The following is a 26,559-nucleotide window of genomic DNA, read 5'->3' as shown; positions in this document are numbered from 1 at the left end:
TGACAGCTCTTTGGATCTGATATTGAGAGTTGACAGCAACAAATTTCAAATGCAAATAGCACACTTGAAATTAACTCTGGACCTTTTATCTGCTCCTTGTAAATGGGATAATGAGGGAATAACACACACCTGGCCAGTGGCGGCCGGTGCGTTGGGGGCGCCGCCCCCCTATACCGGACGCATGGAGCTTAATGGGTTTTTTTTTTGGCATCACCTGATTAGAGCCAGAGGCTCTAATAGGGCAATGCAAAGGGTGGACCTGGGGCGCAGAGCAGTGCGTCCGGAGCCCACCCATTGTGTGACAATAGCGAATGAAAATTCGCTATGGTCACACGGATCCTCCTCCTGGCCAATCAGTGAGCGCGTCCGATACGCGCTTCCTGATTGGCCGCAAGGCAAATCCCATGCGATTGGCCGAGGAGGAGGCGGGAGCGGGAGGACCCGAGGAGACACGCCGCCGGGGGTTTGAAGAGAAGCCGTGCCCCCGGGACACTGAGGAGAAGGCGCCGCCGCTCCAGGGCTCCAGGTAAGTGCACTGGTCTGGGGGGGGGGCACACTGCATTGAAGGGGGCACGCATGTATGCTGGTCACTACATTGAAAAGGGGCATGTACGCTGGTCACTAGTTACATTGAAAGGGGGCATGTACGCTGGTCACTAGTTACATTGAAAGGGGGCATGTACGCTGGTCACTAGTTACATTGAAAGGGGGCATGTACGCTGGTCACTACATTGAAAGGGGGCATGTACGCTGGTCACTACATTGAAAGGGGGCATGTATGCTGGTCACTACATTGAAAGGGGGCATGTACGCTGGTCACTACAATGAAAGGGGGCATGTACGCTGGTCACTACATTGAAAGGGGGCATGTATGCTGGTCACCACATTGAAAGGGGGCATGTACGCTGGTCAATGCATTGAAAGGGACATGTATGCTGGTCACTACATTGAAAGGGGGCATGTACGCTGATCACTATTGTCACACGGATCCTCCTCCTGGCCAATCAGGGAGCGCGTCTGATACGTGCTTCCTGACTGGCCGCAAGGCAAATCCCATGCGATTGGCCGAGGAGGAGGCGGGAGCGGGAGGACTCGAAAAGACGCACCGTCGGGGGATTGAAGAGAAGCCGGGCCGCCGGGACACTGAGGAGAAGGCGAGGCCGCGACAGTGCTCCAGGGCTCCAGGTAAGTGCACTGGTCTGGGGGGGGCACACTGCATTGAAGGGGCACGCACGCACGCTGGTCTCTGCATGTATGCTGGTCACTACATTGAAAGGGGGCATGTACGCTGGTCACTACATTGAAAGGGGGCATGTATGCTGGTCACTACATTGAAAGGGGGCATGTACGCTAGTCACTACATTGAAAGGGGCATGTACGCTGTTCAATGCATTGAAAGGGGGCATGTACGCTGGTCAATGCATTGAAAGGGGGCATGTACGCTGGTCACTACATTGAAAGGGGGCATGTATGCTGGTCACTGCATTGAAAGGGGGCATGTGCGCTGTTCAATGCATTGAAAGGGGCACGTATGCTGGTCACTACATTGAAAGGGGGCATGTACGCTGGTCACTACATTGAAAGGGGGCATGTATGCTGGTCACTAAATTGAAAGGGGGCATGTACGCTGGTCACTACATTGAAAGGGGGCATGTACGCTGGTCACTACATTGAAAGGGGCATGTACGCTGGTCAATGCATTGAAAGGGGGCATGTACGCTGGTCACTACATTGAAAGGGGGCATGTACGCTGGTCACTACATTGAAAGGGGCATGTATGCTGGTCACTGCATTGAAAGGGGGCATGTACGCTGGTCACTACATTGAAAGGGGGCATGTACGCTGGTCAATGCATTGAAAGGGGCATGTATGCTGGTCACTACACTGAAAGGGGGCATGTACGCTGGTCACTACATTGAAAGGGGGCATGTATGCTGGTCACTGCATTGAAAGGGGGCATGTACACTGGTCACTGCATTGAAAGGGGCATGTATGCTGGTCACTACATTGAAAGGGGCATGTACGCTGGTCAATGCATTGAAAGGGGGCATGTACGCTGGTCACTGCATTGAAAGGGGGCATGTACACTGGTCACTGCATTGAAAGGGGTATGTATGCTGGTCACTTCATTGAAAGGGGGCATGTACGCTGGTCACTGCATTGAAAGGGGGCACGCTGGTCACTGTGCATTGAAAGGGGGGGTCACTGTGCATTGAAAGGGGGCACGCTGGTCTCTCTGCATTGAAAGGGGGCACGCTGGTCTCTCTGCATTGAAAGGGGGCAAACTGGTCTCTCTGCATTGAAAGGGGGCACACTATACCTTAATTACTGAAGGCCCCTTTCACACTTTTGCGACCTCAAAGTCACGCAATTTTTTACAGCGTTGTTTGCCGCAAAGCAATGCCTATTACATTTTTCTGTTTGCGCCCCCCCCCCCCCCAAAAAAAATTTTGAGCACCAGCCGCCACTGCACCTGGCCATGGAACAGCTGAGCAGCCAATTGTCCCATTACTTTTGGTCACTTAAAAAGTGGGAGGCACATATACAAACTGTTGTAATTCCTACACCTTTCACCTGATTTGGATGTAAATACCCTCAAATTAAAGCTGAAAGTCTGCAGTCAGTTAAAGCAAATCTTGTTTGTTTCATTTTAAATCCATTGTGGTGGTGTATAGAGCCAAAAAGATTAGAATTGTGTTGATGTCCTAATATTTATGGACCTGACTGTAGATATCCAGTATGATATTTTTTCCCATTGAGATCTGATGTGTTTTCAAAGTGTTCCTTTAATTTTTTTGAGAAGTGTAAATTTGCCTGGCTGCCTTGAGGACCAGGCTAGGTAGTAGCCCAAAGAAGGACCTGGTAAGCATATCGGTGTAAGATTCTGGTACCTTCGGTACCCTTCCAGCCCATTTCTTCCGCATTGCGTTCCACCATTTAGGTAGGTGGAACGCATATAGCTACCTGTCCCTTTAATTCTCATGACGTCATCACTAGGCGCCGCTCTGAGCGGCTATTTCAATCTCCGGCTTTCACTCACAAGGTGTTCGTGCAAACTGCTTCTTATACAGCCTTGTCTGACGCTGCCGAAGCCTCCAGCTATTTCCTGTATCTCGCTACTGATCCTGTATCTCGCTAACTGATCTTTACCTCATTACCGGACCCCTCATCTCTCTAAACCAACTAGTGATAAGTACCCCACAGGGGATTCCTTCCTATCAACTTACACTATCTACTCTTGCATACTAAAGACTGTTGCTATCTATGCATTACTATTTCTATCATCTGCACTGTTACATAGATTGCTAGCTCTTGAGTCTACTACCATCTATATCCTTGCACTGAGTTAGCAATTCCTGTACACTTCATCTGCTGTCCCCTACCACCTGTTATTTGTACATGATTGCTAACCTATCTGCATACTATCTATCACCATCTGCTAACACTCCTGAACATTACTATTGAGTGCCTATTATTGCTATCACTACTCACGCCTGTCCTTTCAGCACATCACCTCTATACTATCGTATACAACCTATCACTCCAGGAACATCTTATCTGAGTGCCTGTATATTTGCATGCTGAGGCAGGCTGGGCCACAATGATGAGTCTGGAGAGTTGGATATGGTGATTCAACACATCTCTACACGACTACTGAGTGGAAATTCTGCAGCTGCAAATCCAGTTCACTAAACAAACGCCGGAGCGTTACAGATTGCACGAACCTGGAAAAAAAAATGGATTCAGCAGAATTAGCCACTCATGTGTTACAACTAACACAAAAGGTAGATGCATTAATCCTTTCCCTTGCCTAAGTGAAAAATGAAAATCAGACTTTGAGACAGCAGATAGCCCGTGTTTCACAGCTCACTGCTGCTCAACCTCGTGAACCCAAAATAAACCCTCCTCTAGTGTTTACAGGTGATCGGAAAAAATTTCGTGAATTTAAAAACGCATGTCAATTGCTTTTTAATTTAAAACCTCGTACTTACACTACAGACCAAATTAAAGTCTGCACCACTATCTCATATTTGTCGGGTGATCCACGGGCTTGGGCAGACTCCCTCTTTGAGAAAAATGACCCTCTTCTTAACTCCTATCCTTTATTCTTAGCAGAACTCGCTAGCTTATATGAAGACCCAAATAGGCAGAGTACTGCTGACAGCCAATTGAGGGCTTTAAAACAAGGAAGGAGACCTGTTGAAGACTTCGTAGCAGAGTTCAAAAGATGGACCCTTGATTCAGGGTGGAATGATGCATCTTTGCGAACCCAGTTCAGACTCGGGTTATTAGAAGCCGTTAAAGACGAGCTCGCCCGAGCGGATTTACCTGGCACTTTGGATGCCTTAATACAACTCAGCATCAATATTGACAGGCGACTGCGAGAAAGAAAGGCTGAGAAAATGGGAGTACCATTATCCAATCCTTCTCGGGTTTCGCCCATTGACCCTACTCCTATGGAGGTAGGAACCATACGCCCACCATTATCGTCTACTGAACGAGCCAGGAGAAGATCTGAAAATCTCTGCATGTACTGCGCCTCCCCGGATCATTTGATCAGCGTCTGTCCCCTTGTCCGCAAAAAAGAGGGTGAGTGTTCACATGTCTTGCTGGGGGGATTAACGACTTCTTTTTCTAATCCCTATCTTTTTATTCATTTGACCTTACAGTGGGACCACAATAGGATCACCACCAAGGCTATGATCGACACAGGATCTTGTGGGAACTACATTGACACTAGTTTTGTTGCTTTAAATAAAATACCTATTATTTCAAAATCTAAACCTGTCTCTGTTAGTTTTATTAACGGTATTCCGTTATCTTCTGGTCCAATTACTAATCAGACACAAGCACTCCTTGCTACTGCTAACGAGTCTCATGCTGAGACCACCACTTTTGATGTATTACCTTTACCACATTTTCCCATTATTTTGGGACTTCCCTGGTTACACATACATCGACCAATCATTGATTGGAAAACACGGACTTTAACCTTCCCCTCTCACTACTGCGAGACCACGTGTAACCTTCAATCATATAAAAAAATCCTGTCCATGGTGTCAGATGAAATTTCACCACCACCATATTATCAGGATCTATCAGAAGTCTTCCTTGAGAAAAATGCTCAAGTATTGCCTCCCCATAGGGACTACGATTGTTCTATTGATCTACTCCCTAATAGTAAACTACCTTTCAGTCATGTTTATCCTCTTTCTCAGGATGAACTTTCTCATCTCAAGGAATACTTGGATGAGAATTTAGCAAAAGGGTTTATTAGACCCTCTACTTCTTCCACAGCTGCAGGACTTTTCTTTGTCCGCAATAAGGATTTAAGTCTCAGGCCTATTATTGACTATAGGCAATTAAATACCATTACGATAAAGGATCGCTATCCTTTACCTCTCATTCCCGAACTCATTGAACAAGTGCGCGGAGCTACCTACTTTTCAAAATTGGACCTAAAAGGGGCATACAACCTCATCCTAATCCGTAATGGGGATGAGTGGAAGACAGCATTCAGAACCAGATACGGATTATTCGAATATCTAGTGATGCCTTTTGGGTTGTGTAATGCTCCCGCAGCATTTCAGCTATTCATAAATGACATCTTCAGAGACTTACTTGATGTTTGTGTTGTGGTATATCTGGATGATATACTCATTTATTCTCAGTCCTTGTCCAAACATGTAAGACATGTAAGACTTGTGCTATCCAGATTACTCGCACACAATTTATACGTAAAATTGAAAAAATGCCTATTTCATAAGGAAGAAGTACTATTCCTAGGATACATCATATCTAAGAATGGTATCAAGATGGATATGAGCAAGATATCGTGTATACTGGATTGGCCTGTACCAACAACTCGTAAGGCATTACAACGATTCCTTGGATTTTCAAACTTCTATAGGAAGTTCATCAAGAACTTCTCTTCTATTGTGAGACCACTCACACAACTTACAAGTGTAAAGAAACCATTCAAATGGTCTGAAGAAGCAAATAAAGCTTTCCGCTTGTTAAAATCAAGCTTCACTTCTGCTCCCATACTACGCCATCCAGACCCATCCCTCCAATACATCCTGGAGGTAGATGCGTCAAATATGGCTGTAGGAGCAGTTCTTTCCCAACGACCAACGAATACTTCACCACTCCACCCAGTTGCGTTTTTCTCTAAATCACTAAGTAGCCCAGAGGTGAATTACCCAGTGGGTGAAAAAGAGTTGCTTGCCATAAAATTGGCACTAGAAAATTGGCGACATTTACTTGAAGGTACTCGATTGCCAATACTCATATATACAGATCATAAGAATCTCCAATACCTTCAGACCAACAAGACTCTTTCCCACCGGCAGGTACGTTGGTCATTATTCTTCCTAAGATTCAACTTCCTAGTGACCTACACGCCTGCAGACAAAAACAAAAAAGCGGATGCGCTATCACGGCTAACCGAAGATAACTGCGCCAAAATCTCTTCACTTCCTATAATACCCCATGACCGTATTATTGGTGTTGTTCGTTCCTTGAAGGAAGAGATTCTGCACAGTATAGGACTGGATTCACCACCACCACAACTAAGTGCTGATGCAGAAGGCTTCCTCTACTTCAACGACAAACTCTACATACCTCCTGGTATGCGTACCAAGATCTTGGAATTATCACATGACGTACCTATGGCAGGACATATGGGTATGACTAAGACATTCAATTTGCTCACCAGGCAATTTTGGTGGCCTGATATGAAGACGTCTGTACAAAAATTTGTTTCCTCATGTGACATCTGTGCAAGGTCCAAAAGTTGTGTCCTTAGACTTTATAGTAGAATTACCACCTTCCAAAGGATTTACTACCATTCTAGTGTCAGTGGACCATCTGACAAAGATGGCACATTTCACTTCTATTCGCAGACTGCCTTCATCTAAGGAAACAGCGGAATTACTAGTGAAACATGTGTTCAAGCTACATGGAATTCCAAAGACTCTTTTATCTGACCGAGGTTCACAGTTCATCTCCAAGTTTTGGCAAGCTCTATGTCATATACTACGAATTGAGCGAAAACTTACTTCTCCCTACCACCCTCAGACCAATGGACAAACTGAAAGAGTCAACCAGTGCATTGAACAATATTTGTGTTGCTACACCTCATACCTACAGGATGATTGGGTGGACCTCCTCCCTTTGGCAGAATTTGCTTACAATAACGCAACCCACAGTACTACTAAGCAAAGTCCATTCTACCTAAACTATGGGTTTCATCCCACACTTCTTCCACCACGCATCCGACCATCAAGTAACCCAGTAGCCTCTGACTATCTTACCCAAATAAAAGACTCTCTGGGTTTACTTAACACCACCATCTCACATGCTCATAGCCAACAAAAAAGGTACTACGACCTCCGTAGAAGACCTTCTCCTCAATATGCTATTGGGGATCTCGTTTGGCTATCTACGAAAAACTTAAGGTTAAAGATCCCCAGTAAAAAGCTTGGGCCTTTGTTTCTAGGACCTTTCCCAATTGAGAAAATCATTGGGAGAGCTGCAGTTCAACTCACCTTACCGGCAGATCTTAAAATACACCCCATCTTTCACGTGTCGCTACTGAAACCACATGTTCCCAACCAAGGAATAAGACCTACCATCTCGCCTCCACCTCCAGTACAAGTTGAGGGCGGAGAAGAATTTGAGATTAAGGAGATTTTGGATTCTCGTATCCACAGAGGGAAACTCCAATATCTCATAAGATGGAAAAACTATGGACCCCAAGACGACACCTGGTTGGATACTTCTGACGTTCACGCTCCCAGGCTTATACAAAGGTTTCACTCCAAATACCCGGAGAGACCAGTGCTATAGGCCTTCCGGAGCCGGCCTTAAGGGGGGGGTACTGTAAGATTCTGGTACCTTCGGTACCCTTCCAGCCCATTTCTTCCGCATTGCGTTCCACCATTTAGGTAGGTGGAACGCATATAGCTACCTGTCCCTTTAATTCTCATGACGTCATCACTAGGCGCCGCTCTGAGCGGCTATTTCAATCGCCGGCTTTCACTCACAAGGTGTTCGTGCAAACCGCTTGTTATACAGCCTTGTCTGACGCTGCCGAAGCCTCCAGCTATTTCCTGTATCTCGCTACTGATCCTGTATCTCGCTACCTGATCCTTACCTCATTACCGGACCCCTCATCTCTCTAAACCAACTAGTGATAAGTACCCCACAGGGGATTCCTTCCTATCAACTTACACTATCTACTCTTGCATACTAAAGACTGTTGCTATCTATGCATTACTATTTCTATCATCTGCACTGTTACATAGATTGCTAGCTCTTGAGTCTACTACCATCTATATCCTTGCACTGAGTTAGCAATTCCTGTACACTTCATCTGCTGTCCCCTACCACCTGTTATTTGTACATGATTGCTAACCTATCTGCATACTATCTATCACCATCTGCTAACACTCCTGAACATTACTACTGAGTGCCTAGCATTGCTATCACTACTCACGCCTGTCCTTTCAGCACATCACCTCTATACTATCGTATACAACCTATCACTCCAGGAACATCTTATCTGAGTGCCTGTATATTTGCATGCTGAGGCAGGCTGGGCCACAATGATGAGTCTGGAGAGTTGGATATGGTGATTCAACACATCTCTACACGACTACTGAGTGGAAATTCTGCAGCTGCAAATCCAGTTCACTAAACAAACGCCGGAGCGTTACAATCGGACATGTTACAGAATACTTTTTATATGCCCGGTAATGGGGAGCCTGCTGACCGTGGCAGGAGGGCTATTCTTCTGAATCCCCTTTATTATGGCCTTACTGGAGTGTGCCAATAAAATAGAGGGCCTATCAAGGTGCAGTAACAAACAAAAAATGCTGGCGCACAGGAAAAACCAAATAGTGAACTGTATGTAAAAAAAAGTAAATACAAATACAATAAAATCCGTACATACTGTAGTCCAAAGAGTCAATTGGGTAGGCTGTAGATAGTCAACAGATAATCCACACTAGGACTAAGCATCTCCTCCAGAGTGAAGCCAACTCAAGGATATATATATATATCCATATAAGAAGAAATAAACAGGAGAGCGCTTCGGAGTGTAATATTTAAAAGTAACGAGCAAATAGCACATTAAAAGCTCACATATAGGTAGAATAAGAATGAGAAGGCTCATCAGAGACTGCTTCAGTGGCAGAGAGAACCAGGCATTCAAGCTGTATCATGGAGAGCATTCCTTTGGCGTGGTGTCTCTGGAAGGAGATGGACAAGTTTTTAATCTCAGCTGTGCGGGCCACTGGTTGGAACGCAGTGCCGGCTGGCATGTGATGTCACCGTGGACCAGGGGAACACAACGCGTTCCTGAGCATCCGCAAAGCTCACGCAGAGCATGCTCCTTTTTTAAGTGTGGCCAGAGTATAAGGGAGCAGGGTTTATATAGATTGACGGGGCTAACGTGGAATGTCACATAAGTGTTACCAAATGTCAAATAAAAAGCAGGAGTTTTTTGACCATATCTGCACAATGAAAATTAAAAGTCGGCTAAAATCAATATTGTGCCAATGTTATAAAAAATATATCTATATGTACCATAGTTAAGAAAATGAAATTATTCTACATCTCTAAAAAGGTAGTGTGCATGTGTATATGTAATTACGAGTGAGTACACCCCTTACATTTTTGTAAATATTTTATTATATCTTTTCATGTGACAACACTGAATTAAATTACACTTTGCTACAATGTAAAGTAGTGAGTGTACAGCTTGTGTAACAGTGTAAATGTGCTGTCCCCTCAAAATAACGCAACACACAGCCATTAATGTCTAAACCACTGGCAACAAAAGTGAGTACACTCCTAAGTGAAAATGTCTAAATTTGGACCAATTAGCCATTTTCTCTCCCTGATGTCATGTGACTCAGTGTTGCAAGGTTCCAGGTGCCAATGGAAAGCAGGTGTGTTAAATTTGGTGTTATCGCTCTCACTCTCACATACTGGTCACTGGAAGTTCAACATGGCACTTCTCTGAGGATCTGCAAAAAAGAATTGTTGCTCTACATAAAGATGGCCTAGGCTACAAGAAGAATGCCAAGACCCTGAAACTGAGGTGTAGCACGGTGGCAGAGACCATACAGCAATTTACCAGGACAGGTTCCACTCAGAACAGGCCTTGCCATGGTCGACCATAGAGGTTGAGTGCACATGCTCAAAATCATATCCAGAAGTTGTCTTTGGGAAATAGATGTATGAGTGCTGCCAGTATTGCTGCAGAGGTTGAAGGGGTGGGGGGGTCAGTCTGTCAGTGCTCAGACCATACGCCGCACACTGCATCAAATTGGTCTGCATGGCTGTCGTCCCAGAAGAAAGCCTCATCTTAAGATGGTTCACAAGAAATCCCGCAAACAGTTTGCAGAAAATAAGCAGACTAAGGACATGTATTACTGGAACCCTGTCCTGTGGTCTGATGAGACCAAGATAAACTTATTTGGTTATGATGTGTCAAGCATGTTTGGCGACAAAAAGGTGAGGAGTACAAAGACAAGTGTGTCTTGCCTACAATCAAGCATGGTGGTGGGAGTGTCATGGTCTGGGGCTGCATGAGTGCTGCCGGCACTGGGAAGCTACAGTTCATTGATGGAACCATAAATGCCAACATGTACTGTGACATACTGAAGCAGAGCATGATCCCTTCCCTTCGGAGACTGAGCCGCAGGGCAGTATTCCAACATGATAATGACCCAAAACACACCTCCAAGATGACAACTGCCTTGCTAAAGAAGCTGAGGGTAAAGGTGATGGACTAGCCAAGCATGTCGCTAGGCCTAAACCCTATTGAGCATCTGTGGGGCATCCTCAAACGGAAGGTGGAGGAGCGCAAGGTCTCTAACCTATACCAGCTTTGTGATGTCGTGGAGGAGTGGAAGAGGACTCCAGTGACAACCTGTGAAGCTCTGGTGAACTCCATGCCCAAGAGGGTTAGGGCAGTGCTAAAAAATAATGGTGGCCACCAGTGTTGGTAGTAACTGCGTTTAAGTGAACGGCGTTACTTAACGCAGTTACTTTTCAGGGTAACGAGTAATCAATCCGATTACTCGTTCTCTCCCTGTAACGCCGTTGCCGCTACTTTCGGCTGCGTTACTGCAATTACATCTACCGCCACTAGATGGCAGTAGATGTAATTGTATTCCCCCTCTCCTCTATGACCGCTGTCCGCGGTACTGGAGAGAGAAGAGGAGGAGACTCAGTCAAGTGAGTCACGCGGCACCAGGAGTCGGACAGGGACAGCAGCAGCACAGCGCGCCAGGAGAGGGCATAGAGTCCGGGCGGCGAGTCGGCAATCCAACCCAGCCATTGCCGCCCACAGTGCCAGACAGTGCCACCCACACTAGTATATAATACTTCACTGTGACTTACTTTTGCCAGACTGGCAAAATATATATAAAACAAGGCAGTCACTTTACTTACAATTTCAAAATGATATAGTCCAGGTCCAGGAGACTCCACCACCACCACAGGGCAGTGCACTGGGAAGCAGGAAGTCCACCACCAACAGTCCAACGCACACAGCCAGCCCAGAAGAGGAGAGAGGCACAGACAGGCAGGCCTAAGGCCCGCAGGAGGATGGAGCCAGAGGGACCCGGACAACAGTGTGCCTGCCAGGCCAGAGGCCACACCACCACCAGTAAGCCCAGCACAGCAGGTACCAAAGAAAAAAAAAACTCACAGTCAGTCACAGACAGTGAGGACTCAGACCCCCACCAGCCACCACACCACCACCAGCCGCGTGCCACACCGCCACCACCAGTGTGCCACACCGCCACCACCAGTGTTCCACACCGCCACCACCAGTGTTCCACACCGCCACCCCCAGTGTGCCACACCGCCACCACCACCAGTGTGCCACACCGCCACCACCACCAGTGTGCCAAACCGCCACCGCCACCACCATCAGTGTTTCACACTGCCACCACCAGTGTGCCACACCACCACCACCAGTGTGCCACACCCCCACCACCACCAGTGTGCCACACCGCCACCACCACCAGTGTGCCACACTGCCACCACTCGTGTGCCACACCACCAACAGCCAGCCACTCCAGGCAGCAGGTACCAAAAAACAAAACAAATTACAGTTACTCACAGTCAGGAGGACTCAGGACTCAGACCCCCACAGTGTGCCACACCGCCACAACTATTAAAGATCTCATAGAATGTAATTGCATTATAGAATAGTAAAAAAAGTTGCAGTTACTTTGCTGAGTAACTAATTACTTTTTCAATGTGGTAACTGAGTCAGTAACTCAATTACTTTTTGGGAGAAGTAATTTGTAACTGTAACTAATTACTTTTTTAAAGTAAGATGACCAACACTGGCGGCCACATAAAATATTGACACTTTGGGCCCAATTTGGACATTTCCACTATGGGGTGTACTCACTTTTGTTGCCAGCGGTTTAGACATTAAGGACTATGTGTTGAGTTATTTTGAGGGGACAGAAAATTTACACTGTTATACAAGCTGTACACTCACTACTTTACATTGTAGCAAAGTGTAATTTCTTCAGTGTTGTCACATGAAAATATATAATAAAATATTTAGAAAAATGTGGGGGGGTGTATTCACTTTTGTGAGATACTGTATATAAGGCTGTAGATAAACTATTATGTATCTTGTGACAAAATACTGATAAAAAGGAGTAATAGTAAAAACTGATAATAGATGGTTATTGGAATGTATTTTGTTGCAGGGGAAGGGGAGGGAAAGGGGAGGAGAAAGAGGGAGGAGGGAAGGAAGGTGTATATTTACATAGATTTCCAGTGTAATTAAAATAATGCCTACAAAGAATTATTATCTAGGAACCATAAAAAAGTAATTTGTCTGGACGAAAAGAGAAAACTTGATCCTAAAATCTTTGGGGATATATATATATATATATATATATATATATATATATATATATATATATATATATGTATACATAAATATATATGGATGAAGCCAGCAGGTATTGAATGTCCTTGCAATCTAGACTGGGGTACTGAGACTGGAACGTATGGAAAGTATTCCAAGCCATATTACACTCCTTCCTTGTGTTGGCTGATAATGACTTGTTGATCATTACAACTGCGCAGGCCCAGTGAGTATCTAATCCATTGTTAAAAGTGAGTAGTGTGGGATCTGCTGGAAAAACAGTGGATTAAATCAGGATAAAGCATCCACGGCTGTATTATCTACACCATTGATGAATCTGCAGTGAAAATGGAATTTATATTGGAAGGATAGCCAAACAAACCTGCATACGAAGGACATGATAAGTAACGAACTGGACCTACCTTGTTAATGATTTGGGAGGTGGCCTGATTGTCTGTGGAGAAAATAGCAGTGTTAGCTGTCCATTGGTGACTCCATACCTGTGCTGCGGAAACTATAGGGTACATTTCAAAAATGTTATAATGACGTTGTGCAAACCCGGGTCTTGTTAACCAGTGAGTGCCAAAAATTGCTGCAAAGCTTTTGGTGGCTGCAGCATCGCTAATAACTCAAGGAGATGACACTGACACTGTAGGAATGAACATGGCAATGCCATTCCAACACTTGAGGAACTCGTCCCACATGTGTGAATCAAAAAAGGCCACGGGATCTAGTTTGATCTGAGAGTCAGAGTTGGGGGCTGTGGATAACAGTGTCAGCAGCCTAGAAATGAAGGACCTACCTTGGGGAATAATTCTCATGGCAAAGTTAAACATACCAATCAGTGATTGCAGTTCCTTCTTGGCTTTGCAGATCATAAACGCATGGATATGATCCCTAATTCTAGCTAATTTGTCCATAATCAGACTAGCCTGCATGGACTGAGTGTCTAATGTAATCCCCAGAAAGATGAGTGCAGTGGCCGGGCCCTCAACCTTCTTAGATGGGATGTTAAGTGCAGAAAAAACTCCCATGAGCTTCTGTAGATCGGTAGGGGCTTGTTCAATAAGGAGGTAATCTAGATAGCGAATGACCTTCTGACAGTGTGCTTTATGCATGAGAATTCAATTTAGTGCCTGTGCAAAGGTATCAAACAGCCAAGGGCTACTTTTGGACCTAAAAGTATGTTTAGTAGTGAAATAATACAGACCTCTACACTTGATACAATGCCACTGCCAGAGGGAAGGCAATATGGGGAGAAGCTTGAAAGCATCAGAAATGTCAGCTTTAGACAGCCATGCTTTCTTACCTATACTGATGATGTACTGGATAGCCTAATCTACTGATGCATATTTGAGTGAAAATTTCTCAGACGGAATCAAGGATTTAAAACTAGGCGCGTGAGAAGAATGAGGTGCTGACAAATTGTAAATCAAATGTAATTTATTGGAAAATTTACCCCTAACCAGACCAACCAGGTTAACTCTCCAGTTGTGGAATGGCGGTGTCATGAAAGAAATGATAACACAAACGTGTTGTTCTCCTCTATGGCGGTGTCATGAAAGGCCCTATGATAAAATCCACTGCCTCCATATCTGTGGCTGTTAGTAGTAGATTTATACACTCAATTGTGGGTTGTTAGTAGTGAACTGAACCCTATGTGAAACCCCTGTGTAAAACCATCTACGAAAAACTGACTTAATGTGGGGGAAGGATGAGCAACCAAACAGGCCTACAAGTGTGGGATGTTGATGCAGCTTAGTCATGTGGTCTTGGCTTGTCTCAGCGTGAAACCAGACTTGGGGGGAACCCTATAACTAATAGCACAGACATGCAGGAGGCGACACTGGCTATAATTGCACATGGCATGACTGAATTTATTGCAAATCTGTGCTTTACCTAAAAACTGAATTAAGCTCCCTAGCTTATCTAGTTGTGCTGTATGAGCTGGGGTTGGGAGTAAACCCGTGGATGCCCTGGATGTGCCTGGTAAGATGGAAGGTTCCGCATTAGGGCACCAATGACTAGCAAGTTGCACAAACTGGAGACCTAAGTCCAGCAAAATGCCGCCAAAATAATTCCGTATCTTCGTTGCTCCTGTCTGTTACTACCTGGTGCTGGGCCAGAATATCGGTAGCCTTGGCAGAAAAGGAGCGATGGTAGTCATAAAAGGCCGACCCGCCGTATTTCTGACCCAACTCCTCCCTCCTTTGTGGGCTTACAGAGCAGATTACATACCTGAATACACTAAACGCAAGGACAAGGTCTGGGACTGAGAGCTTACAGTTTAGCCTGTGGTCCCTTGTCTTAATCACCACGGAGACATCACCGCAAGCGTATGACTTGTTGTCAGCTACATAAAAGGGAGGCAAAATTGACCTCTTTACCATCTAAACTGTCTTTTTTAATATTTACTGGTATGAAATGAGCAGGGGTGACAGAGAGGGTACTAGTGCCCTTACCTGAGGGTAATGGCATGGGGACAAAGACAGTGGGTATATTGGGAACTGCTGGTGTCCTGGGAATGATAGGTGCCTCTGGGGTCAGGATTGGGTGGTTTTCCAATGCATCTACCCTGGCTTGTAACTCATTAAAGGAGGTCATCGGTAAGCTCAGGGTAGTGTGAATTTGGGAGATGGACATTGCAACCATGCGTAGGGTGACTTGCTCAGCATTGGTGTCTGGTGCACTGGGGAATAACAGTCTGAAAAGTTTAGCTTTATGAGCTGAAGCTGGGTACGAGATGCCCCTGCGCTGCAGTTTGGCCATGAGCTTGGGAATGGTCCAGGATCTCAGAGAGGGCGTGCTACAATGTTCTAAACCCCTGGCAGGAGCTGGTTGGATGAAGGCAAACTCTTTAATATCCAAAGCCTGTGACATGACCTATGTAACGAAGAACAAATCTATTGTGAGTATATATTATTTATTTTTTTTTTTTTGAAAGGTGAACTAGTTTGATTTATGTGGTGCAACGAGCGGACTCACTATGATAATAGTGGGTCAGTTAGCAAATGAAAAACTTGAGTTGCACGGGACTGAAATTGTGATCTGAGGCGTACCAGTCAAATTAACAATGTAAACTCAGGCCTTGGTTATCTGAAAACGTGTCAGGTAAGAGGTAGGAGTGTTGCGATGTGTCGTAAACGTATGACGCATGTGTTAACAGATGAGAGGACTTGCCACCGTACATGTCAATTAATGAACAAACATCTCAATCCGTAGGTACCCGTAAGCATGATGGGTGACAATGGTAGTGGTGTAACGTCTTGACAGGATAAGTGATGTAAGTAAAACAAAAAGTGACATGTATGTGATGAGAAGCGAAAGTGGTAAATTTATTATAATGTGTGACTATAAAGGCTGAGGAAATGCCAACCTGTATTGTTTGCACCGAAATGCAGACTTGTAAGTCCTATGGATATGTAGTAATAAGAACTATGGGAAATAAGAAACAAAAGAAACCACTACTCAGTCAAAATGTTACCTGGACCCAGGGTTAAGTAACAAGATCTACCCACAGTGTAAGGGCTCTTTCACACGGGCGGTCCGATCAGATCCGCCTGTCAGTTTTTTAGGCGGATCTGATCGGATGCCCCATTCAGCCCTATGGAGCAGCGGATGTTAGCGGTGACATGTCCGCTGACACCTGCTGCCATCCGCATCCGATCCTGTCCGTGAAATCCAGACGGATGGAAACCCTATTTTCCATCCGTCCTGGGGATTGGATCGGATGGGATGGGATGAGATCGGATGAGAGCGGACAGGCGGTCCACTCTCATCCGATTCTCCATAGAGAGCAGCGGGGGCTGTGACACCTCCCTCTCCGCACTGCAAGCGGAGACGGAGCTGTCATCCGCCGGCTCAGCGGGGATCGCGGATCAATCTCCACTGAGCAGCACGGATCCGCCTACGGAGGCGGACCGTGTGAAAGAGCCCTAAGTGTCTATTCAACCAGAAAGTATATGTGAAAGTATGACCAATAGACAGTTTAAACAAGAGTATTTGTAACTGCCGCCAGATATTTAACAAACAGTACCCTTAATATGTTACAAAACGACACATGCCACAAAGTGTAAATCGTATGTACTGAGAAACAGACCGCTGCTGGAGATAGCCGGCATCCTTCCTCCTGTGGCGGACGACTGAGCCATGGACTGCCTCATGTGTGGATAGATGGCACCCCCCAGAGGAGCATCTTACATCCTTTGATTTTATACAGCTCATATATCGTGGCTTCTAGTGAGTTACTACAGTTTATGCCTTTATTTTAAAATAAATATTGTCTGCACTTAGAGCGCTTTTCTCTCTTTTTGTCGTTTCAGTTCTTTCCACAGATTCTCGATTGGATTAAGGTCTGGGCTTTGACTTGGCCATTCTAACACCTGGATATGTTTATTTGTGAACCATTCCATTGTAGATTTTGCTTTATGTTTTGGATCATTGTCTTGTTGGAAGACAAATCTCCATCCCAGTCTCAGGTCTTTTGCAGACTCCATCAGGTTTTCTTCCAGAATGGTCCTGTTTTTGGCTCCATCCATCTTCCCATCAATTTTAACCATCTTCCCTGTCCCTGCTGAAGAAAAGCAGGCCCAAACCATGATGCTGCCACCACCATGTTTGACAGTGGGGATGGTGTGTTCAGGGTGATGAGCTGTGTTGCTTTTACGCCATGGGTGTCCAACCTTTTGGCTTCTTTGGGCCACATTGAGTGTAGAGAAATTTTCTCGGGCCGCATATAAAATATATACTATAGTTAAGGTATATATATAAGTAATAAAACGCCGCCGCGCCCTTCCCGCACTGCTGCGCATCCCCACCAGCACTAATTTAACACAACTAGTGGATGATCCCCTCTGAGGCAGCCTCTGCCTGGAGTTAGTTGGAAGCCGCTGTGGCTGTGCCCCCAAATCGACTTCCTTCCTCCCCAGCAAAAAAAATAAAAAATTGTCAGGGGGCAGTGGGCCGCATCGCCTGCGGTTCCGGGCCGCAGGTTGGACATGCCTGTTTTACGCCAAACATAACGTTTTGCATTGTTGCCAAAAAGTTCGATTTTGGTTTCATCTGACCAGAGCACCCTCTTCCACATGTTTGGTGTGTCTCCCAGGTGGCTTGTGGCAAACTTTAAAAAACACTTTTTATGGATATCTTTAAGAAATGACTTTCTTCTTGCCACTCTTCCATAAAGGCCAGATTTGTGCAGTATACGACTGATTGTTGTCCTATGAACAGAGTCTCCCACCTCAGCTGTAGATCTCTGCAGTTCATCCAGAGTGATCATGGGCCTCTTGGCTGCATCTCTGATCAGTCTTCTCCTTGTATGAGCTGAAAGTTTAGAGGGACGGCCAGGTCTTCGTAGATTTGCAGTGGTCTGATACTCCTTCCATTTCAATATTATCGCTTGCACAGTGCTCCTTGGGATGTTTAAAGCTTGGAAAATCTTTTTGTATCCAAATCCGGCTTTAAACTTCTCCACAACAGTATCTCGGACCTGCCTGGTGTGTTCTAGGGCTGGGGAATATAATCGAAAGATCGATGCATCGCGATTCGACCCTTCGCGATTCTGCATCGATGCGGGCTGCCAGCATAATCGATTATACGAAATGACGTCATCAGCCGCGGCCACGCCCTATCGCGCAAGGGGAAAAAAAAAATCACAAGATCGCAGGATCGGCAGCTGATTGGTGGGTTAGTGGCGGGAGCTTAATAAAAAGGCTCCGCCCCTCCCCTTCCGCCTCTTTGACCCGGGCCGAGGCGCAGCAAGACATCCCCCGCGTGTATCGGTGTCCCACCTGCGGCCTAGAAGCCAGCCAGCCATCCAAGCCAGAAGCCGCCAGTCCAGTGAGTCCACACACAGGAGCGAGGAGCCCCAAGTGCGTCCCCATCGCAGCCAGCCAGCGCCGCCAGCCTCGCCTCACCTCACCGTAGCCGACAGGCCCTGGAGGCCCAGCCGCCACGCCACTGCCAGTGACGCCAGCCGCCTGCCACAGAGCCCAGAGAGCAGCACAGCACCTGTCCTCCTCTGCAATGCAGTGCACAACAACCCACACAGTCACACAGCAGGTATGTCCGAACAAATAATTGTGTAATCATTCATGGGGGTCTCTCATCTGTATCTCTGGGGGATGTCTGTGATGGGGGGGGGGCCTGGGACAGGGGACGGTCAGTCGGGGCCCGGGGGTACTGTTCTGCTGTGGCAGTCTGGCAGCCAGGGGGGTCAGTCAGTGTCAGTGGGGGCCTGGGGGTCTCTGTCAGTGTCAGTCAGCTATGGGGGTCTGGGCAAGGGGGGGGACTCACTCAGTGTTTGTCAGTGCTGTGGGGGATTGGGGAAGGTGTGGGGGACATCCAGGTCTCTGTCAGTGTGGGGGTCTGGGCAAGGGGGGGACTCACTCTCACTCAAGTGTTTGTCAGTGCTGTGGGGGATTGGTGAAGGTGTGGGACTTCCAGGTCTCTGTCAGTGTGGGGGTCTGGGCAAGGGGGGGGGACTCACTCACTCTCAGTGTTTGTCAGTGCTGTGGGGGATTGGGGAAGGTGTGGGACATCCACCCAGGTCTCTGTCAGTGTGTCAGGCTGCAGTCAGCTCAGCTGTGGGGGGAGGGGGGGTCTCTGTCAGTGTCACTGTCACTGTCACAGGCAGCTGTGGGGTAAGGGGGGGCCCCGGGGATTTTGGCTCAGTGCATGCAAGGAAGGGAGTCTGACAGACAGACAGACAGTCATATTTTATGAAAGATGTTGCTTGGTTGATTTGTTGCGGCTTAGTTTACAAGTTTTTTTTTTTTAGTTTTTTTTAAACACTGACAGAGTTTGGCAACTTACGTCATCCGTCTCCGTCACATACGTGGTAGTATGGTGGTAAATATGGCAGAAGGAGAAAAAGATCGAGAGATAAAAAATGCACCTAGCGTTTTAAGAGCAAACATCTGGGCACATTTCGGATTTTACGAACACACAGGGAAGCGTGAGTTGGACAAGACACACGCCGTATGTAAAGCCTGTCACACAAAAATTAAATACCTAGGGAATACTACGAACTTGAGAAACCATGTTAGCCGTTTTCACTCTGAGTTAGTAACACCTGTCGCCACCAGCAGTGCCACCACTGCCAAGGAAAGACTGCTAGACCCAGATCAGCCAAGAATTGATGCCATACTGTCAACTTATCCGCCCAACTCAGAAAAAGGGAAGCAACTAACCAAAGCTGTGGCAGCTTTCATCGCCAAGGACCTACGGCCTTACTCAGTTGTGGACAACGCCGGGTTTCGCTACCTTGTGAAGACGCTAGAGCCACGTTATAAGATCCCATCACGCAGGCACTTTACAGAAAACGTTATACCTGCACTCTACCACGACACCAAAGCTCAGGTACTTGCGTCAATGAACCAAACCAGTCGAGTCGCAATAACGTGTGATTCATGGACGTCAGTCACAACGGAGTCCTATGTTACAATAACAGCACATTACGTTACTAAGGACTGGCAGGTCTTGTCACATGTGTTGCAAACAAGAGCCATTTATGAGTCTCACACAGGTGCTCATCTGGCAGAGCTACTGTCTCATGTTGTGGAAGAATGGCAGCTGTCTGATAAATCTGTAGTGCTTGTGACCGACAACGTGGCGAACATGATAGTTGCAGCTCAAGTTGGTAAATTCCCTCATGTTAAATGTTTTGCCCATACACTCAATCTTGCATGTCAGCGGGCACTAGGCTTGTGACGGTATCAGATTTTCATGCTGCGATTAATTGATTAAGGTTTTGCCACGGTATACGGTATTATCACGGTATTCTATTATTAAATTTAAATTATTAAATTTCCACCTCACTTCAATTTCATTGCTGAATTTAGGGGCTTTGGTTCACTTATGCACATTATTATATAGTCGGTCAGTACAGACTCTGTGAACCAGGCCTAAAATAGGTCATCAAGCAGTGTCTGGCCTAACTGGTGATAACTGGTCCTGGCGCTCGGCTCCGATCCGATGGCCTGGTCATTAAGAGGGCAAATCCTTGTGGTCAAGAAGTGGTTAAACCTGAAGGAGGTGTTGTTTATAAATTACTTTACTATTGCTTTAGGCCTGGTTCACATGTATGCAGGTTGGTGGTTCACATGTATGCGGGTTGGTGGTTCACATGTATGCGGGTTGGGGGCCCACATTTGCACAGGCATAGCAGCCCATTGATGTGAATGGGCTTGAGCTGCTATGCCTGCGTTTTCAGCTGAAAAAAGGTGCATGCAGAATTTAAAAAAATGCAGTGGCCATGAAATCCATCCTTTTGCACCATGCGACTTACCTGCCGTTGCTGCACACGCAAACTGTTTTTAAATGCCGTGCCCACGTATACAAAAAATGCAGAAAGCTTGCCAGAGCAGGAACTGCAGGTTAGTCGCATGGTGCAAAAGCAGGATGGATTTCAAGGCCACTGAATTTTAAAAAAATGCTGCATGCACCTTTTTTCTGCGGAAAATGAGGGCATAGCAGCCCGTTCAAATCAATGGGCTGCTATGCCTGTGCAAATGTGGGCCGCCAACCCGCATACATGTGAACCGCCAACCCGCATACATGTGAACCGCCAACCCGCATACATGTGAACCAGGCTTAAAGCAATAGTAAAGTCATTAATAGATAAAAACACCGGTCCTCCTGCAGGTTTAACCACTTCTGGATCGCAAGGATTTGCCCCTTCTAAGACCAGGCCATCGGATCAGAGCGCCAGGACCAGTCATCACCAGGTAGGCCAGACACTGCTTGATGGCTATATAATAATGTAATGTGGGCTGCTATGCGTGTGTGTGTGTGTGTGTGTGTATGTATATATATATATATATATATATATATATATATATTAGAGCTGCACGATTCTGGCCAAAATGAGAATCTCGATTTTTTAGCTTGGAATAAAGATCACGATTCTCTCACGATTCTCTGTGTAACAAAAAAAAAAAAAAATTGGGATAACTTTACTGTTACGTTTTTTTTTTTTTTTATTCATTAAAGTCTATTAATTGCGTTTGAAAGACTGCTGCGCAAATACAGTGTGACATAAAATATTACAACAATCGCCATTTTTTTTCTGTAGGGTCTCTGCTAAAAAAATATATAAAATGTTTGGGGGTTCTAAGTACTTTTCTAGCAAAAAAAAACTGATTTTAACTTGCAAGCAACAAGTATCAGAGAAAGGTCCAGTCTTTAAGAGGTTAAACTTCCTTTCTCCCTGGCAGAGGGAAGGAAAAGATACAATGTAAACATTTTTGTTTATAGTTACTGGGAGAGCTGTGTGAGTGAATGAGTCATCCAGCTCACTGAAATGTATCCATTCTAAAGTCAGGCAGACTTGACAGAGAAACTCGGTATTTTAAAAATGCCACAATAACAATACCGTGGCTATGCAATACCGCGATATATCGAATTACCGAAAACCGGCATAAGTCTAGCGGGCACTGAAAGGGGCCACGCTCTCCAGGCTTCTCGCCAGAGTGTGACGAAAATCCACATTCTTCCATCGCAGCACTAGAGCAAGCCACTGTCTAAAAGAGAAACAGAAATGTCTGGGCCTGAAGAATCATAAGCTATTAACTGATGTGCCAACAAGATGGAACAGCGCATATGACATGGTCGAGAGGTTCTTAGAACAACAACCTGCAGTTTGTGCCACCTTGCTGTCTCCAGAAGTCAGAAAAGGAGAGTCTGATCTCTGCACTCTCAATGAAACAGATGTGTCAAATGCAGAGGACGCTGTGAGTGCATTAAAGCCAATGAAGGATGCAACCTTGCTGATGTCAGAAGAGCGCAACCCAACAGTGTCTCTCATTGCCCCTCTAAATGCACAACTGCTCCAGAGCATGACAGACACCATGGGAGACACAGCCATGACCCATGAGATCAAGAATGCAATCAAAACAGATCTCCTGAAGAGGTACAGCAGTGAGGCAGAGAAGAAGATCCTTCATACAGCCTCTGCTCTGGATCCTCGCTTTAAAGGACTGCCTTTTATTCTCACAGAGGAGGAGAGATCGGAGATATACAGAGGAGTGACTGAGGAGGCTGCATCTTTAGAGGTAATTAGAATTTCATCATGTTTCCTGCCAGACAGCTAGAAGCTCAGCTACATTGTGTTGTGTAATAATATGCCCTGATTCACTGATGCGGTGTGGGAAGTGGAACTGTATGGTATGGATTACCGTGCAGTTTCCCACACCTCATCAATGAATCACACTCTTAGTCAGTTCAGCTCTTCTTATACTATTATCTTTTGTTCAAACACACAGATTACATCTAATAGAAGGACAAATGTGGATGAAGTGCCTAGGGAAAAAGCAACTGTGGAAGAAGAAACAACACCCATTGAGGACAGCCATTCTCCTCCCAAAAAAAAGGCCACAACATCGCTGCTCATGACTTTGCTGGGGCAGTCTTTCACTGATGGTGCAATAGAACCTAAGACCCCCTATGCCAAAGCAGAAGACGAAATGGAAAAATATTGTAAAGCCCCACCTCTGCCTCTCACTGAGGACCCTTTAAAATGGTGGCGTGAGCATGAGGTCATATTCCCCCTCCTCTCTCAGCTGTCAAAGCAATACTTGTGTATCCCAGGTACAAGTGTATACGCAGAGCGGGTTTTCTCTACTGCAGGAGATGTTATAACAGCGAAAATAAGCAGTCTTAAACCTGAGCATGTGGATCATCTAGTGTTCTTACAGAAAAACCTACATGTTCCCAAATGCTAAGCACTGAAATAATTACTAATTCATGTTTTTAATGAATTAGTAATTACTAATTCAGTCTGCCGCCAGTCACCAGTCAGTCACATCACCAGTCTTGTTTTATAGCTTTATAGCACTGATGGTTTGTTTTTGAAGATTGTCCTGTCCAATGTGTCCATTTCCAATCCATAATCCGTTCCGTTGCTTCACACTAAAAGTGTCTAGGCAAGTACTAGGGGTTCATTTAACCCTCAACCAAATAAATAATATTAAAGTGTATTTTCTTCTAGACAACTGACACCAAGCCAGCCACGGTGCAGCATTATAGGAAGGAAAATCATTGAGAGAAATAACTTGTACATTTGAAGCTTAACCTCAAGTAAATCTTATCTTATTGGATCACAAACACCAATTGTGGATTCTTGTGTAATATACTATATTTGTGAGTTTGTGAATGTGACCCCCATAGGATTTCCTCAAGGTTAAGCTTCAGTTTACAATTTATTCTCTCAAGGATTTTCCTTCCTCTAATGGTGGCTTGTTGGCTAGCTTGGCTTCAGTTACAGATGTAATCGACATGGTAGAGTGCTGCTCAGTGCAGTGCAGGTAAAGTTTTCTTTCTGTAACGTGACTGACTGACTGACTGTCGTGACAACTCAAGAGCTTATAACGCAGCTCTAGCATTAACTCAACACACACACACAGTGTGTGTGTGTTGAGTTGATGCTGATGAGGCTGCGTATAAGCTTTTGAGTAGTCACGACACACACACACACACACTGTGTTTAGTTGACTGGCAATGGCAGGGGCAAACACAATCGCAGTAAACCTGGAACATTTTATATTTTTTACAGCTTTTCTAGCACTGGAGAGATGGAGAATGGCTTGTTTTCAAAAATGGTCCATTCACATAAGTGAATTGATAATTATTTAAGCTTAAGCTTATATTTGTATAACTCCCCTCTAGCAGCCATCAACTCACTTCACTTGAGTTGACTGGCAGTTGCAGGGGGAAACAAACATCACGGTGAACATGGAAGTTATGCAGCAGTGCACTATTGCCAGGTTCACCTTTGATATTTGCTACTAGTCAGGAAGTGCTCTGTTTTGTAGAGGACAGGTTATGGCACACACCTGGAAATTATTGAAACGCATGTCTGTCTGCTGGTCTGTTGTACTCTGTAGCAATAGCAAGTGTAGGGGGTTCCCTCAACCAAACAAATACTAAAGGTAAAAGTGTATCTAGACAACTGAAGGCAAGCCAGGCAGCCACGGTACAGGAAAGGACATCCTTGAAAGATTAAATCAATCATACATTGAAGCGTAAAACCTTGATTAAATCTTTACTGGATCACAACCTATATGCCTTGAGTTGTACCAGTGTGGCAATGCCAAACCTTTCTTCAGTTCTCATGATTCTGATGCAGACAATCGTGTTGTGTGTTTTTTTGTGATCCCATGAAGATTTACTCAAGGTTTAAGCTTTAGTTGATGATTTACTCTGTCAAGGGTTTTCCTTCCTCTAATGGTGGCTTTGGCTTGGCTTCAGTTGGGTTTAATCGTGGTAGAGACAGAGACTGTCTGCAGGACAGGTAACGTTTTCTGTAAAGTAAGTGACATAAAAGTGACATAAGTGAATTGATAAGCTTAAAGCTTATATTTGTAACTCCCCTCTAGCAGCCAATCCATCAACTCACTTGAGTTGACTGGCAGTTGCAGAGGGAAACAAACATCACGGTGAACATGGAAGTTATGCAGCAGTGCACTATTGCCAGGTTCACCCTTGATGTTTGCTACTAGTCAGGAAGTGCTCTGTTTTGTAGAGGACAGGTTATGGCACACCTGGAATTTATTGCAATGCATATGCACATAAAAAGGATTTATATATAATGTTTTGTGGGAATTTATGATGACCATTTTCACAAGAATATTAGCTTGGCTGGCTGGCTGGCTGGCTTCTTCTATCTTGGCTTGCCTTAAAGTACAACTATAGGCCAAACTTTATCCAAAATCCAAAAAGTTTGGCCTTTAGTTGTACTTTAAATGGTGGTAGGCCTGGCTTATATTAATATTTTCTTTTATGAAGCAGTAAACTGCACTACTACAGTTTTTTACTAATTTTACTGTTACTTCTAGTAAAATACTAGTGTTGTTGTCTGTCTCTGCTATGCTGTTTGCATTTTCAGACCTTCCTATATGTTTGCAGTGCAAGTGCACTAAAGTATGCAGGGCTTGCAGGCCATGACAGGGTCCAGGAAAGTGTCCTTTGAAGCAAATGAAAATAAAAAGGATTCTTTTATTTGTGACTGCTTGATTGTTTGTTTTTTTTTATAAAGTTTTGAAAACCATTGGGCAGTGGGCTGGGCATGGGCATTGGGCAGTAATCGTGATGCATCGTGATGCATCGCGGAATCGAATCGTATCGAATTTCGACCCTAATAATCGTAATCGCATCAAATCGTGAGGTAAGTGAAGATGCACAGCCCTAGTGTGTTCCTTTTTCTTCATGATGCTCTCTGCGCTTTAAACGGACCTCTGAGACTATCACAGTGCAGGTGCATTGATACGGAGACTTGATTACACACAGGTGGATTCTATTTATCATTAGTCATTTAGGTCAACATTGGATCATTCAGAGATCCTCACTGAACTTCTGGAGAGAGTTTGCTGCACTGAAAGTAAAGGGGCTGAATAATTTTGCACGCCCAATTTTTCGGTTTTTTATTTGTTAACAAAGTTTGAAATATCCAATACATTTCGTTCCACTTCATGATTTTGTCCCACTTGTTGTTGATTCGTCACAAAAAATTACAGTTTTATATCTTTATGTTTGAAGCCTGAAATGTGGCAAAAGGTTGCAAAGTTCAAGGGGGCCAAATACTTTCGCAAGGCACTGTGTGTATATATATATATACATACACAGTGCTCAACATAATGAGTACACCCCAA

General features: G+C 45.1%; 1 protein-coding gene across 1 annotated transcript; it reads left to right on the top strand.

Annotated features, from left to right (window-relative positions):
• Positions 1 to 22,518: 22,518 nt before the first annotated feature.
• On the top strand, positions 22,519 to 23,634 carry LOC309561029 (E3 SUMO-protein ligase ZBED1-like; the record flags this gene model as incomplete). The annotated part of the gene is made up of 2 exons (XM_082264744.1): positions 22,519 to 22,965; positions 23,176 to 23,634. The coding sequence occupies 2 exons, from the start codon at positions 22,519 to 22,521 to the stop codon at positions 23,632 to 23,634; spliced, it is 906 nt and encodes a 301-aa protein (XP_082120870.1).
• Positions 23,635 to 26,559: the final 2,925 nt, after the last annotated feature.

This window comes from Pelophylax lessonae (assembly GCF_965119305.1).
Source record: "Pelophylax lessonae genome assembly, chromosome: 8".
Classification (NCBI taxonomy): Eukaryota; Metazoa; Chordata; class Amphibia; order Anura; family Ranidae; genus Pelophylax; species Pelophylax lessonae.
This window is presented reverse-complemented; position numbering and strand designations above follow the sequence as displayed.